The 15241-nt window shown below is 28.8% G+C and overlaps 2 protein-coding genes across 3 annotated transcripts; one reads left to right on the forward strand and one right to left on the reverse strand.

Annotated features, from left to right (window-relative positions):
- Positions 1-5247: 5247 nt before the first annotated feature.
- Positions 5248-7648, forward strand: LOC8279222 (anthocyanidin 3-O-glucosyltransferase UFGT-like). The gene is made up of 2 exons (XM_002518307.3): positions 5248-5299; positions 5800-7648. Exon 2 carries the CDS (start codon positions 5812-5814, stop codon positions 7222-7224), a length of 1413 nt encoding a protein of 470 aa, XP_002518353.3. The 5' UTR covers positions 5248-5299; positions 5800-5811; the 3' UTR covers positions 7225-7648.
- Positions 7649-8673: 1025 nt separating this feature from the next.
- Positions 8674-11254, reverse strand: LOC8279221 (L-type lectin-domain containing receptor kinase IX.1). 2 transcript variants are annotated; one of them, XM_048375420.1, is made up of 2 exons: positions 10522-11254; positions 8674-10137 (listed from the first exon to the last, which is right to left on the reverse strand). In XM_048375420.1, exons 1-2 carry the CDS (start codon positions 11054-11056, stop codon positions 9005-9007), a joined length of 1668 nt encoding a protein of 555 aa, XP_048231377.1. In that variant the 5' UTR covers positions 11057-11254; the 3' UTR covers positions 8674-9004. The 2 variants fall into 2 exon arrangements, with proteins under 2 accessions (XP_048231377.1, XP_048231376.1); XM_048375419.1 differs by having other exon boundaries at positions 8675-10645; positions 10759-11253.
- Positions 11255-15241: the final 3987 nt, after the last annotated feature.

Genomic DNA, 15241 nt, shown 5'->3' on the forward strand with positions numbered 1-15241 from the left:
TAATTTGTTGGCCATTTTGTACACATTTTCCGGAAACTAATAAAGAAAATAAAGGGAAAGCCTTGAAGCTAAGCTAACCATGCCAGCTTGAAACAATAGGAAAGAGTTGGCACAGAAACCTCTTGGCTCTCTCTATTCTCTTTAAGAAGTCATATCATACAAAAGGAAATATAGAAAAAGTCTTGGTGGTGTCAAATTCTTAGGCTGTGGCTAAGGAAACACCAAGATTAAGCAAAGAATTAATTAGCAATTAATTTTATTTAGCATATATGAATCAATCGTACAAAATCTATTAATGGGTGTTGACCTTTTGGATCCAATTGATTAGTGGAATTCCCAATGAATCCCATAATATGTGTACTAGTTTCATAGTACACGTCTTTTCTCTTTTGTGTGGTGCTATTGCTTTGTAGTGACCTTCGTTCCATATTGATAGTTTTCTTTCCTTCACTTTAAAATTTAACCAATTTTTTAATTATTAGTTTAATAAATGATTCACAAAAATACCTATGGCTAATTAATATATTTATTATCACATGTAATTAGTTTTAATATTTTATGTTTTAAAATTATAATTTTTATAAAATATTTGATAAAATAGTTTAGAAAAAAATAATAAAAAGTAATGATATTCACTCACTAAAAATTTATATCTCTTAATCCATGTATAAATTAAAAATAGACTATTTTCTTGAAATAAAAAAGATCTAAATATTTTAATTTACATGAGAATCAAATGCAGTCCTAGTTATTAGGTTATTTGTAGATATACTAAATTTACACCCACTATATGATACTATTTATTAGATACAACTCTTACATGAATTGAATCATTTATTACTATTAACTACCCATAATTAAAAACCAATTATTACATGTATTCAACCTAATAAATGACATTAACCACCCATGAAGTTCTCACTTTTTAATGAGATGGCCAAATGTAAAATGTCTGAAATCACAATACTCAAAGAGGTTCTGTCTCTTGGCAAAAAAAAAAAAAAGAGAGAAGGTTGTGCCAATAACAGCATTCTTAATGGCATTAACCATCAAGCAATCACTTTCTTCATGAAGAGAAAGGAAATGCGTCTGCATAGCCAACTGCATAATTGGCTTTGCCTCCGCCATCTCGGGACTATATACATTCCTGATGGAATCGATAACTCAATTATCATACAACTCAAATTATCAAATATGATTAATACTATATTTGATTGAAATCTATAAAATCTATAGAATTCATTTGCAAACTCGAATTTATGGTGAGCTCAGGAAATCTTTTAGATCGTGAAAAACTCAATGTAAAATCAGTTGTTTTCTTTCACAAAAAGGTAGAATTTTTAGTTAAATTATGAGGAAGCAGGAGTGAAACTTAAGTTATTATTGAGTGGCCAACAATATTTCCATTCAAATATATTGAAATCTCTTGCTCTGAAATTGGTCTACTAGGGAAGCTTCCTTTGCAAGGACTGCTCAGGTAGTGCAAGTTATTACTGCTAATTCTCGGATAATTAATTCTTAATCTCATGCTTTAGCAAGCTTTTGTCAATTAATTTCTAGTGGTTGGGTTTGGACTAATTGAGGAACAAGACCGTTTTTATGGGCATATTTATGTTGTTGTATTTTATTTGTTTCTTTCATTTCATTGTTATACTCTTTTTTCTTAACTAGAATTGTATCCTTTTGAATTTTATTTAATTAGGTTTTTTTTTACGAAGAATAAGGGATGACAACTCAAACGAATTCTTATAAGATGGATACATGTAATTATAAAAGGATTTGAGATTAAATTTAGATATTTGTGTCGGATTCGGATTTGAATCTTTGAATATCCGCTACCCGAATCCGATTATTTAAATGAATATGGATATAAGGTACCTGAAATAAGTATCTCAAATTATTATGTATTATGTACATGAAATAAAATAATGAAAAATTAAAATTATAGAATTTTATCTAAAATTACATGGTTTAAATTTTATAATTTTATAATTTTTATTAATTTTTGATAATCTATTTTAGAATTTAATTATTATAATCAGTAAAAAGGTACACATTTAATTATCTGAATGTTTATATAAATAGGTATTTAATCTGTAGAGTACCCACTATCTATTTAAATAATCACAGAATTTATTATATATATATATATAACGGATTTTTATCACATCTGGATAGTATACATATATTTCTATTTAGATTTACGACGGGTTTAAATAATAAAAATAATTTTTTAAATGAATTTCGGTTGGATTCAAATATATATATTTTAATCGGGTTTGGATTTTGATATCCTTAAATGAGTGGATATCCTATCGGTTGCCATTCCTAACGAGAGTCGAGACAATCTTTAAAAGAATGTTTGTATTTTTTATACCTATTTTTTTAATGTAGTATTAGGAAAACACTTTATATAGGTTTGGTGTAACACCATAATAAATATAAAATTGATATATTATGAATATTTATATTTTATTATTAAATAATTAATATATATTTTATTATTTGAAACTAATATTTTATCAAGAGAAACATTCAAAGTCTAAGTACATCACTATTTTTCTTTCCTTAAAGAAAAATAAAAGAGCCTTTTTGACAAAACGAAATTAGAGTCATATAGATGAAACTTTTGTTTGATATTTACTCAAGCCAAAAATTTAATTGGTATTATATTAGTTGAGTCAACTATGAACTATCTATCAGAAATGGTAGACATACATGCATTGTTTCTTCACTTAATATTTAAGAGATGAAATTAATGCCTTGTAATAGGGTTCAACTTTGAATTCTTTTCATTAAATGTTCTTCTCAACTTTGTTATAAGAGGGAAGACCAATTAGACCATATAATATAATATCTATTTTTGGGCAAAGAGTATATAATGTAATATATAATATTTATGTGCTTTTATGATATGTATTTTAATGTTTGTGGATGTCCAAAAGTCAATTTCTGATGAGATGCACACAATTCCTGAATTGCTATCTCAATGGATACACTAGAAAAATCCTAATCTATTTCAAAACTATGATTTCCTTTCCTCAAATAAAAAAAAAAAGATTTTCTTAAAAAAAGTAATTTATAAAACAATTGGTTTAAACTTCGAGAAGTAGAGAAAAAGCAATTCTAATTTTATAACACACTATTAGTAATAAAAGTATATGAACTGCTACGCTGAATGTACGATGATAATGTCTTATTTTTTCAATATTAAAAATAAATAAAATAAATGAAAATAGTAAAATAAGACTACTTTAATAATGGATGGCGGAATTCAAATTATACTAATTATTACTAATATTATTTTTCGAAAGAACAAATTTTAAAACAATTTTCTAGGCTGAGAACGATCAAGTCATGCACAAGGTGCAAGTTCTTCCTCGTGGCTTTGACCCTTTTGAGTGCAAATTTGTTGCTTTAATTTGAAATGTATGTTGATAGTGCAGAAACACAGTAGTCCTTAACTCTCATTTTCTTATGGAATCTTCAACAAAATAAATTCTCTTGTATAGTCTAATTAAAAGTGCTGGGAAAAGTTCTTGGAAATTGGTAGATTTCAAATCCAAGTTCAAACTATGAATTACCCATCTAAAATTGTCCAAATTCATTTGCATTATTATAAGGAAACAGCTTGGCAAGTAAAGAATGTGATTGCCCCATTCTCTTTATAAAATGTTGAAGTTTCAATAAGAAAAGAAAACGTCAAAAATGAATGAGAAAGCTGTTATTGACTTTGGTATAAAGCCATAATTCTCTCATATGCATGCGAACCATTTATTTCATTTTGGGTCTTTTATTATATTCTTGAGATGAGGGTGTTTTTATCTTCTAAGATAAGGGTATGCATAGTGATCCAATATGTAATATTGCTTTTATTCTTCCTCCAATTACCAATCCAATTTTAAGAATATCAATTATGGAGCGATTTGATTAGTACTTTTATTTATAATAATTAAAAAAGATTTTAAGTTTACTTTTCTTGTTGAGTATATATTAATATTAGAAATAAATTATCTTTTATGATGATAATAACTATATCTCAATGAATAAAAAATGATCATTTTACTTATGCGATATTTTTTTTAAAAAAAAAAATACTAAAAGTATATCTAAAAGATATTATTTTTAACTTGTATTATTATGAAATTAGTTTTTATTTTATATCTTCTTTTTTATTTTTTTCAAAATTTTATTATAAAAAAAGATACTAAAAGTATAATTAAAAGATACTAAAATGATATATTTTAACTTGTATTATTATGAATTTTCTTTAGAAATTCGTCAAAAAAAAAAGAAAGAAAAGTATACCTAAAAGATACCGAAAAGATATTATTTTAATCTATATTGTTGTGAAATCAATTTTTATTTTATATATCTTTTATTTCTTTTAGAATTTCACCAGACTAAAAATTTTAAAAGTATACTTGAAATTTACTGAAATGATATTATTTTAACTTATATTATTGTGAAATCAGTTAAATGGGGTAGATTTATAATTTTTACTTTATATTTTTATGTTTAATATTTTATGAATTGAATGATATTATATATTTTTTTAATAGCAATTAGTGTATTCTGATGATACGAAGATGCGTGTTTCAATAAATATATCATAATATACTAAAATATATTTAAAAATATATATAGATATAATTAAAATAAAACTCATTTAATGTGCCAATAAAGATAATAATTTTATATTTATAACAACTATTTAGTTTTTCTATGTCAATAAAAAATAGATAGGAGTGAATGATGGAAATAATACTATCATTAATTAAGAAAAAGGACATAAAAAAAATACCAATAAAATATCAAAAAGACATTATAATGGTGCATCCCATTTTTGGTATAGTTACAAAAAAAGAAAAAAAGAGCCATGTTTCTTAACTAGGGTTAGGCTTTATTTCGGCTCAGTCAAGGGTGCAACTAAAGGCCTAGATCCACCCCACCACCAAACTAGCCCAAGTTTTGCTTGATTTAATTTCTTGGAATGTCAGATTTAATAAGCATTATGGATCCCTAATAAATTCCATGAAAACTCCTTTGTTTTAGTTTATTTAAGTGTCTTCACTTATTGAAGTTGCTGGTTTGATTTTAAACCTACTGCTTCACTAATTAAAAAATTGTTCTTAATTATTTAATAGTCTTAAGAACTACTAAATGTAAATTAAATGCATATTTTACGTTAACAAGAATTTCCATGTATATATAGGTAACAATTCTCAACAAACATATCCCATGAATCTATGTATCCTTTATCCATCTGTAAATATAGCTTTTTGTGATCAACTTCCTGGTATATACTTTGAGATTATTTACTTTAATTTTTATTAGCTTATTAGAAATGCTGTCATTTATTTCTCATTCATATTATTCTTCCTTTCTCAGTCAATTAAGTTTCTTGTTATTTGTAGCCATTTAAATATGTATATATTATATACCTTAAGAACACTGATTTCCTGGATAGCAGGAGATTCATGCTGTTGTATATGCAGAAGTTTGTGCTTCTCCACCAAAACAATTCCAAGTAACTTGGAGACGAATTCCACACCTTAATATTCTCTTTTGCATTTCAGTAAAATTGTTTATCAAGCATGCAACTTTCAGATTGTACAGTGTTAATATGTTGATGGTGAACCTATAGAGAGAGAAAGAAACTTTTATTGTTGTCCTGAAGTCACTCACGAGTTCAAATTTCAGAGGGCCCTCGCACTAGAAGTTTGTCAGTTGATTACTTAACCAATTCTTTCCTCTGCAATTCTTTTCTTCTGATTTTACTCATCCCTCCTTTTTCAGGTTTTCGATCCAATGCCGACCCACAAGCTAGCAACCGTATGGCCATTAAGACAACATGTTGCCGTCATGGCATTCCCATTTGGCTGCCATCCTCTTTCTCTCTTGAAGCTAGTCCAGAAACTAGCAATTGCGGCTCCACACACTCATTTTTCTTTCTTTAACACAACCAGCTCCAATAATTCTCTCTTCTTCACGTCGACAGCAAGCGATTTGCCTTGTAACGTAAAAGCGTACAATGTGGCTGATGGTGCCCCCATGAATCATATAATTTCAGGACATTCTGTAGAACGGGTGGAGCTATTTATGAAAGCTACACCAGATAATTTCAGAGAAGGGTTGGAAATTGCGATGACGGAGATGGGTCAAATCAATTGCTTGATAACAGATGCATTCTTGCTTTTTGGTGGGGCAATTGCTGAGGATTTGAATGTTCCTTGGATCCCAGTTTGGATCCCTGTGCCCCATTCTCTATCTGCGCATATTTATTCTGACATGATTCGTAAGCATTATAACATTAATAATCTTTCTAGTGACAATGATAGTAGAGATCCTGAAAATATCCTAGAAAAGATTCCAGGATTAGGTGAATTGCGGATTGCGGATTTACCTGATGAAGTGTTGCTGAATGAAACACAAGAAAGCCTCCTTTGTTACATGCTGAGTCAAGTTGGAAATGTACTTCCACAAGCAAGTGCTCTTGTTATGAATTTTTATAAGGAACTTTACTCTACACCCTTATTAGACGACCTGAAGACCAAGTTTCCGAGCTTACTTAATGTTGGTTTTTTGACCCTTTCAATTCCACCATGCCCATTGCCATTATCTAATGCAGATGCAACCGGCTGTCTATCATGGTTGGATAGCCAGAAACCCACATCAGTAGCGTATATTAGCTTTGGAACTGTGGTCAACATTCCTTCTAGTGAGATAGTAGAACTAGCAGAAGCACTTGAAGAGACTAAACTTCCATTCCTTTGGTCACTTAGGGACAATTTAATTAGCAAATTGCCTCAAGGGTTTCTTGACAGGACTAAGTTGGACGGGAAGGTGGTTCCATGGGCACCACAGAATCAGGTTTTAGCACACAATTCAATCAATGTTTATATAACACACTGTGGAGCTAATTCTGTATATGAAAGTATGGCAAATGGAGTTCCAATGATCTGTAGGCCAGTCTTTGCTGATAATAGAATAAATGCACGAATAGTGGAGGATATATGGGGAATCGGTGTGAGAATTGATGATGGTGTATTCACAAAGAAAGGAGTAATCAAGAGCTTGGAGCTAGTCCTGGAAAATGAAGAAGGCAGAAGAATAAGAAGAAAGGTCCATGCCCTCCAACAGCTTGTTTTTAAGGCTGCTAAAGCTAATGGGCATGCCGCTCAAGATTTCAAAACTTTGGTGGAAAAATGTTCATTAAAGTAACATGTAATGCACCTCTTAAAAAGTTATATGTAAAGTAGAAATTATAGCTTGAGGTGGGTTCATGAATAAACATAACTAGATATTGACAGAAGTTTCTAGATAGTTCTAGCTTAGGATCAATAAATTAATCAAGTGCTTTTAGAAGTTTCTATGGTTATCTACTTAAGAAGACTAATCTAAAATAGATAAAACGAGGATTATTAAATGGAAACCCATATATTGATATAAATATGTGGACATGTATGTTTTTTTTTATTTTATTTTTAAGGTACGTGAATAAGAACTTCCAACTTCCACAAATTATGTACGTCACTTCAGAAATATGAGATTTCAACATATCAAAGGACAATAATTGTAAATTGATTAGAAGGGTATTATGGTATTTTACAGTAGCTATTTCCAAGGAAAAAGCAACAGTACATGGAAAACAAAAAGCCTATTTCCTAGAAACTTATTATATAAATCAAACATTCAATAGTGATACTTTCTAGGATATAACTTCCGAGAAAGTTAACTTCTGGAGAATTGTATTTTCCAGAAAGTAGGTCATGCCAAACCAAACCAAACAAGTTTGGAGTTTGTAATAATAACACCACAAATTGACCATTTGAAAGCGGACCTGTCCTCATCAATCACCATAAATTTAAGAGTTTCATTGTCAATCTCGTACATAAATTGATGGACACTGCTCAGCTTTTTCTCGAGCTTACTTCTTATGAATTACTTGACTATAAAAGATAAGAGCATCCTCTAGCTCAGCTTTTCCTCGAGCATATAATATCCACGATTTTGATTTAATTTAATGATGGAGTGTAAGAGTCAGGGGTTGGTTCATAATCTTTGGGAACATTGATTACTGATTCATTATCCACTGGAGCTATGTCCACTGGCTTGTTACTAATTGACTTGCAAAATTGAAGTGAAATACCATGAATAAGATCCTCCAGTTGCAGCAGAGAAATCAATTTCAAAACCCATTCAGGTAAACAGCCTCTCAAATCAATATTGCTCAATTACCTTATTATTACTTAATTTTAGCTGATAGAAGCTTGGATTTTTGTATCAGGTTCTACTAGGCTTAACCAAGCTGAAGTTGTTACCAGTACCAACATGTTAATGTGGTGGATCGATCCCATCTGTTACTGGGGGTATCAAATTCTATTGGAACAAACGGATGTGCAGAAATTTGATTATCTTTTTCAATATAAAGACTGTCTTCTCCAACATTCATGACAAGAAAATGTGCCGGATAAAGAAAGTTTTATGAAAAATTCTTATTTAGTTATTATATATATCCTTATTTTACGCTCAAATTGAGAAATAGTTGACATATATTTATTAGTTTTAAATAGTAAAACATGTGTCGATCATTTAATATCAAGTTGTAAAATACTATATAAATATATATGGTATTATATTGATTGTTTTTCTATATGCAAGAGGGCTTAGATATAAAAGAGAATTTTTAATTTTACTGAATTTAATTAATTAATATGGTATTATGCTGATTGTTTTTCTATACGCAGAGGGCTTAGATATAAAAGGAAATTTTTAATTTTACTGAATTTAATTAATTAAGTACTTTTTTTTTTCTTTCTACAGTTTTTGAAAACAATTTTTGATATTACGAACTCTCAGATACAAATTAAAAACAATTTGGTGATTACATGATTCACCAAAACTTCAAACATTTAAACCTTAAAAGTAAAAAGATCAAACAGAAGCATAGCGACTATATTACAATTATCATTTATGGTACGTTACACATCTGAAAACCTAACTAGAAAGAAGTTGCAGCAGATGATGACTGAGTGTTGACACTAACACCAAGGGATGAAGATCCAGAAAACATATTCATGTTGGCTTGACTAGATACAGTATTTGGTGGCACAGGTATCTCTGACGGCAATATGGGCAATGCAGCTTTAGCCTTCAGCACATCGATTGCTTCCCTGATTGATAGACGATGACAGTGGCTTGGATGAGCACAAGCAAGCCCAACGACAACCAAACATTCCATCTCTTCCTTGACATAATCTCGATTCAATTGTGGATCTGCTGCACCAAAAATATTTCCTGTTCGATACTGTTCCCAAACCCACTCCACTAGTTTCACCTTACATTTCATGCCATTATTTCCATCAACTTCCATAAAAGCAGGCTTTCCGGTTGCTATTTCTAATGCAACTACGCCAAAGCTGTAAACATCTGATTCCTTGGTAGCCATGCTGCTTTCTAAATACTCAGGAGATACATATCCGACTGTCCCCATCAATCTTGTAGTGTATGAACCTTGGCCGTGTTCAACAAGTCTAGCCAGCCCAAAATCACCAAGCTTAGCGTCGAAGTTAGAATCTAACAACACATTGCTTGATTTAATATCGCGATGCAGAACACACTGCTCACATTCTTCATGCAAGTAAAGCAATCCTGAGGCCAAGCCCAAAGCTATTCCATACCTGTTTTTCCATCTCAACAAGCCTGTTTTGTTAAAGAGATGGAAATCCAGGCTCTTATTTGTCATGAACTCGTACACAATGTGAAGTTCTTGATCCTTCCGACACCAACCAAGGAGTTGGACCAAGTTCCTGTGCCTTAATCGGCTGATGGTTTTCACTTCTGATGCATAAGCTTTCAATCCCTGTTCAGATTCTGAAGTTATCTTTTTCACAGCAATACATGATCCAATATTGCTCAAGAAACCAATATAAACCATTCCAAACCCTCCCTTACCAAGAATTCGATCATCGGCGAAGTTGCTTGTGGCAACAACTAGTTCCTCGTATGAAAAACTCCTCGGTCCAGTCTCGTTCTCAAATTTCTTTTCTGTGAACGATACTGGCCTGCTACCTTCTTTCTGCTGTCTTTTCTTCTTCTTCCTCCAGTGGCCAAAATAAACCAAACTCAGAACCGCTGCAACCAAAATCCATACGCCATTAGTACCCAAGAGAGCCCATAGCCAACCTTTAGGGGTCGGCTTTTTCTTTTCATCAAGTTGTAAGGTTGAGTTAAATTCCCAAGAGTAAATCTCATGCTCCTCAAACAAATCTATGGTAGTGGCTGCTGAGAAGCCAACAGTAACATAGTCCGATAAAAAATTTCTAAAATCTACAGTGCGGTCAAGGTTATACGAATATTTCCCTTGGCGATTTCCTTCATAACCATTACTTACATTAACACTTAATTTCTTTGAACGGGAATTATATTCGATCCAAGCTTGAACTTTTCCCCCATTTTCAACATCATTGAAAGTCCAGTTTGTGAGTTTGGCAGAGAGAAATGAGTTGACATCAATACCTATGTGCTCCTCTCGATCACTCGGGTCCCAATTAGGACTATATCCTGTATCAAACTCCACAGCAACAAATGGATGCACATCGGTTGCATTCGAAAGACCAAGACGTCCATTTTCTGATGAAGCCTGGAGTTTGGAGCCATTGTTAGCGAGGAAGAATGCAAATCCATTGCCTCTGTTCTTATTGCCTTTGGAGTTGATAGTGAAAGAAAAATAAGTAGTGAAGTCTGAAACATTACCAGAGTCTTTGTCCCAGAGATGGATCGATTTGAAATATGTTGCACGACCAATGCTGCCATTAGAATTCAAATCATCAAAGGATTTAGTTAGTTTAATTGCGCGACTAACTACAGTTGCGTCTCCTTCGAACACGATATCGGACATAGTCTGGGTGAATTCGGTGAAATTGAAAGAAGTTGTTTCTGTTTGGACATTGTAAGGGAAAGCAAACACCATTAAGAGTAGGATGATGATTGAGCAGAAAGACATATGGTTGTAGGGTCTGAGATGCAAGTTAACGTGGATGATAATTTCCATGGTTGAAGAGGGAGGTAGTTCAAGGAAGAGGGTGGTGCAAGTTTCCTTTCAAGTAGACCTCCAAGTACCCATGCCAGTGGACTTGATCAACGTTTGGTCTAGCATGTCCAATACGGTCTTCCTGATAACATTAGATCAAAATGTATTTTAATAAATAAAAAAAATCAAACATTTGTGTTTTGTTTTTTTAGTGCGATTTTATGAGAATTCATTCTAACTAAATTTTCATGATTTAAATAGATTGACATGACATATGTGGAATTGGCATCTGCCAAATTAATTTTTAAAGTTTGATCAAAATCATAAATTAGCTAAACCAATGTTTACCATTGAAGTCAATGTACTAGTTCACATTATTCATTACTTTCCATACAAATTAATTTTTATTTTTTTGTAATTCATTTGAGTTAAAAGAAATTTAATATTTAAAAAGAAAAAAATCTATTACATTAAATATATAAAAATGATAAATAAATAAATAAATAATTATTATTTTTTTAATTTTAAAAATGAAACATTTCGTGTAGAATGGGGAGAGTAATTGGTACGCCAGTGTTTCCAACAACTCTTCAAAGTAAGCTTTTAACTAGACAATTGACAATTAGTTAGAGCTTGCACTTAAAATATAAATAAATAAATAAATAACTTTTTAGGGACATTTTTTTTCTTCTTTTTAATCTATAATTGTTATAATAACAATTTTTTGAATTTAAATTCTATATGTACTTTTTTAAATTAATTAATTAATTATATTTGTATTTGTATTTTTTGCTGTATTACAGAATTTTGCTTTAAATTTAAATATTCATTTGATATATTATTTTTATCTTTATTTACTAATTTTAGTTCATTAATGAGTTTTTTTCTATATTTAATTATTTATTTTTTTTATCTTTTACTCATTTTAATTTAAATTTTGCATTCACGTACAGCTTTATTTATTTTTATTTTTCAATGATTTATTTATTAATTGTAAAAAAAAGTCTATTTTCTAGGAAGTAGCTGGGGGCAAACCAAACAAGTTTGGAGTTTGTAATAATAAGAGAATTGACCATTTGAAAGGCGAACATGTCCTCATCAGTCACCCCTTTCTCAGGCTCGTACATAAACTGGTAGACACACAGCTCTCGACCATATTTTTTATGAATGATCCTTTGTATATTTGATAAATGAGGATTAATTAATAATGCAGCATAATTAATTTGCTGAAATCAAATCCCTTGCCACAAATCTGCTTTACCTTAAGTTCCTCAAATTCGTCTTTTGTGAATGATGCTGACCTGTTACCTTGTCTTCTGCCGTCTTTTTCTTCTTCCTCCAGTAGCCAAAACAACCACTGTTAACAGTAGGATGACGATTGAGCAGGAAGACATGCATTTGTGGGAGTCGAGATGCAAATTAATATGATTCTCGTGGATATGAATTTCCAAGGTTGAAGAGAGAGTGCGAGGAAGAGGGGTGCTTCAAGCTTCCTTTTAAGTACGCTTCTTTAATATAAAAAACACTAATTGGGTCAAGTAGAGATATAACAATTATATTTCAAGTCAAAATAAATATTTAATTTGATTGGATAATAACCTATTTACTATTCAAAATTGATGCATATTAAGTAATATAAATATTTTGAGAGAAAATCTTATAATTTTTTTATCAGATTTTGGTCTAATTTTTAATTAGATTTATATATTATGCCACTATTGAGTTATTTATTTATTTATTTAAATTGGATACAATTGATGAATTTTTCCTCTAGGAAATACTAGGCCTGAAAAATTCGAACGAATTTTGTATATTTTTCTTTTATATTTATATATATTTTTTAATATTATATAATAAGACAGTATTTTTATAAATAATAGAATATCATTTCAGCATTTTTAATATAATTATTTATTTGAAATTTAGATTTATAATTTTAATTAAATAAGAAAAAAACATTTACCGTCATGGGGTACTTATTGATGCGCCAGTGTGTGATTTGTCACACTACTCTATTGACCCAAACGTTAAGAGTCTCCTGGCCTAACGGTTGACTGACTCATGTGGGCTTCCATTCATACAAGCAGGAGGAAAGAAAATGGAACCCAACTGTCCAATGGCAGCCTTTATTTGACTGTCCCACTTCATTTTTTTCTTTTTTTTTGCTGGTCCCGGCTTAAATACTCTCTATTCCTTCCTTTTTAATTGACGTATTTTGAAGGAATTTTCTTTAGAATAATATCTGTCATTTTCGAATATACTTTTTCTTAATTTTATTCTTATAAAAATAATATTAATATTAAAAAATTATTTATGTAATAATTTTTATATATTTATATGATTAGTTGTTTATTCATATAACTGTTATAATTATTTTGATTATAAATAATAATTAAAATAATTATTTATTATCATATTTTCTGTTTTAATCTAATTTAATTTGATTTATTTTAATTTTATAATTAATTTCAATTAATATATATATATATATATATATATATATATATATAAAATTCTGAGACAAATCTTTTGAATGTCATTATTTTAAAATTTTTTAATCTATATATTTATTTTTGACATATAAATTTTTTATTTTTTAAATTATATGATAAAATAAATTTTAAAAAATAATATTATATTAAAAATTATATATTGGATAATTTTTCATATATTTATAAAAACTAATCGTTTAATCACTTGGTGTATGATTTTCATAATTATTTTTATTATAAATAATAATGTAAACATGCCCAAGCACAACAGAATAAAAGGCCTAACTCTACTCTCAAAGTAGTGAAGTTCCCCAAGGATTCGGTATCATAATAAAGTAGTTAAATTTATATTATAGTGCACATATCTTTTCAACAAAATTAAATTAATATATAATAAACATTTAACGTTTGAACAATAAACATTGATTACATATTTATTGAACATAAATTAGGATTTTGTCAAAGTATTGTTGTAGTACTCTACCATTATAAGTCTATCTTTTAATTATAAACTATTAATTGATATCATTTTAAATAATTTATTTATTTTATATTTTTTACTAATATAAATTATTAATAAATTTATATATAATTTTTAATTATTGATACAAATCAAAATATTATAGTTGAATTTTATAATTATCAAGTACCATTAATTATATTTTAAAAATAAATAAAAAATTTAATAAATAAAAATAATATATTTAATTGATCAATAATTAAATACTATATATAATTGACTAATTTAGTATTTAATTATATTAATAAATTATTAAAATAAAAATAATATCAAATATTTATAAATTTATATAGTACCGTTTTATTATATATTGGCGGAGAGACTTTAGCATTAATGCATACACTCTCAAAATGATTTATTGCAAATGCAGTCTTAAAATATTGAGTCACTCTCCATTTAAGCATTTGTAATTCAACTATTAAACAAGTCAGAAATTGGATTGGAATGGCTTCAAAATGCTGGCCTATTAAAAGTTAAAATAGATTGTTATATTATGGATTTGAGTCCATCATTATTATGCACTAAGCAAGCAATAAATACTCCTTTGTTTGTATTTTGTTTTAAATGTTAGAAATTGTTTTATGCTATTTTTTTTATATCCCATTTTTTATTTTCTTATTATACTTATATTTTAATTTTAATTTTTTCAATAGATCTTATATTTTTTATTATAATACTGAAATTATCTTTTAATAATATATTAGTATTTTTATAATGAAATATCATATATTAAAATAAAATTTATCAATGATCTAATCTTTCTATAAGTAAATAAAATTTAATCATATTTTAATATATATTTATATTTTAAGGTATATTATATTTTAACTCATAAAATTTAAATTCTAATTATTTTTTATCATTGCATTATAATATTTTAATTTTTGAAATTTAATAATAGTAATGAAATATTAAAATTAATAATTCTCTACAACCATAGATTATATGAACATAGATTCATCAATAAAAACTATAAACATCAATCATAAAACAGTAGGTTCGTAGATTAACAATAAGTTCACAAATTATAAACTATAGGTTTATTACATATATATTTGAAATTCATATATAATAGTTTAGAAATTTTTTTAAAAATACAGGTTCATAGGTTAAAATGAAAGATTCATAAATTATAAATTATAGATTTATGACACGTACACCTGAGATTCAGAGATTTTACTTTAGAAATTTATA

This window comes from Ricinus communis, chromosome 6, assembly GCF_019578655.1.
Source record: "Ricinus communis isolate WT05 ecotype wild-type chromosome 6, ASM1957865v1, whole genome shotgun sequence".
NCBI classification, from domain to species: domain Eukaryota; kingdom Viridiplantae; phylum Streptophyta; class Magnoliopsida; order Malpighiales; family Euphorbiaceae; genus Ricinus; species Ricinus communis.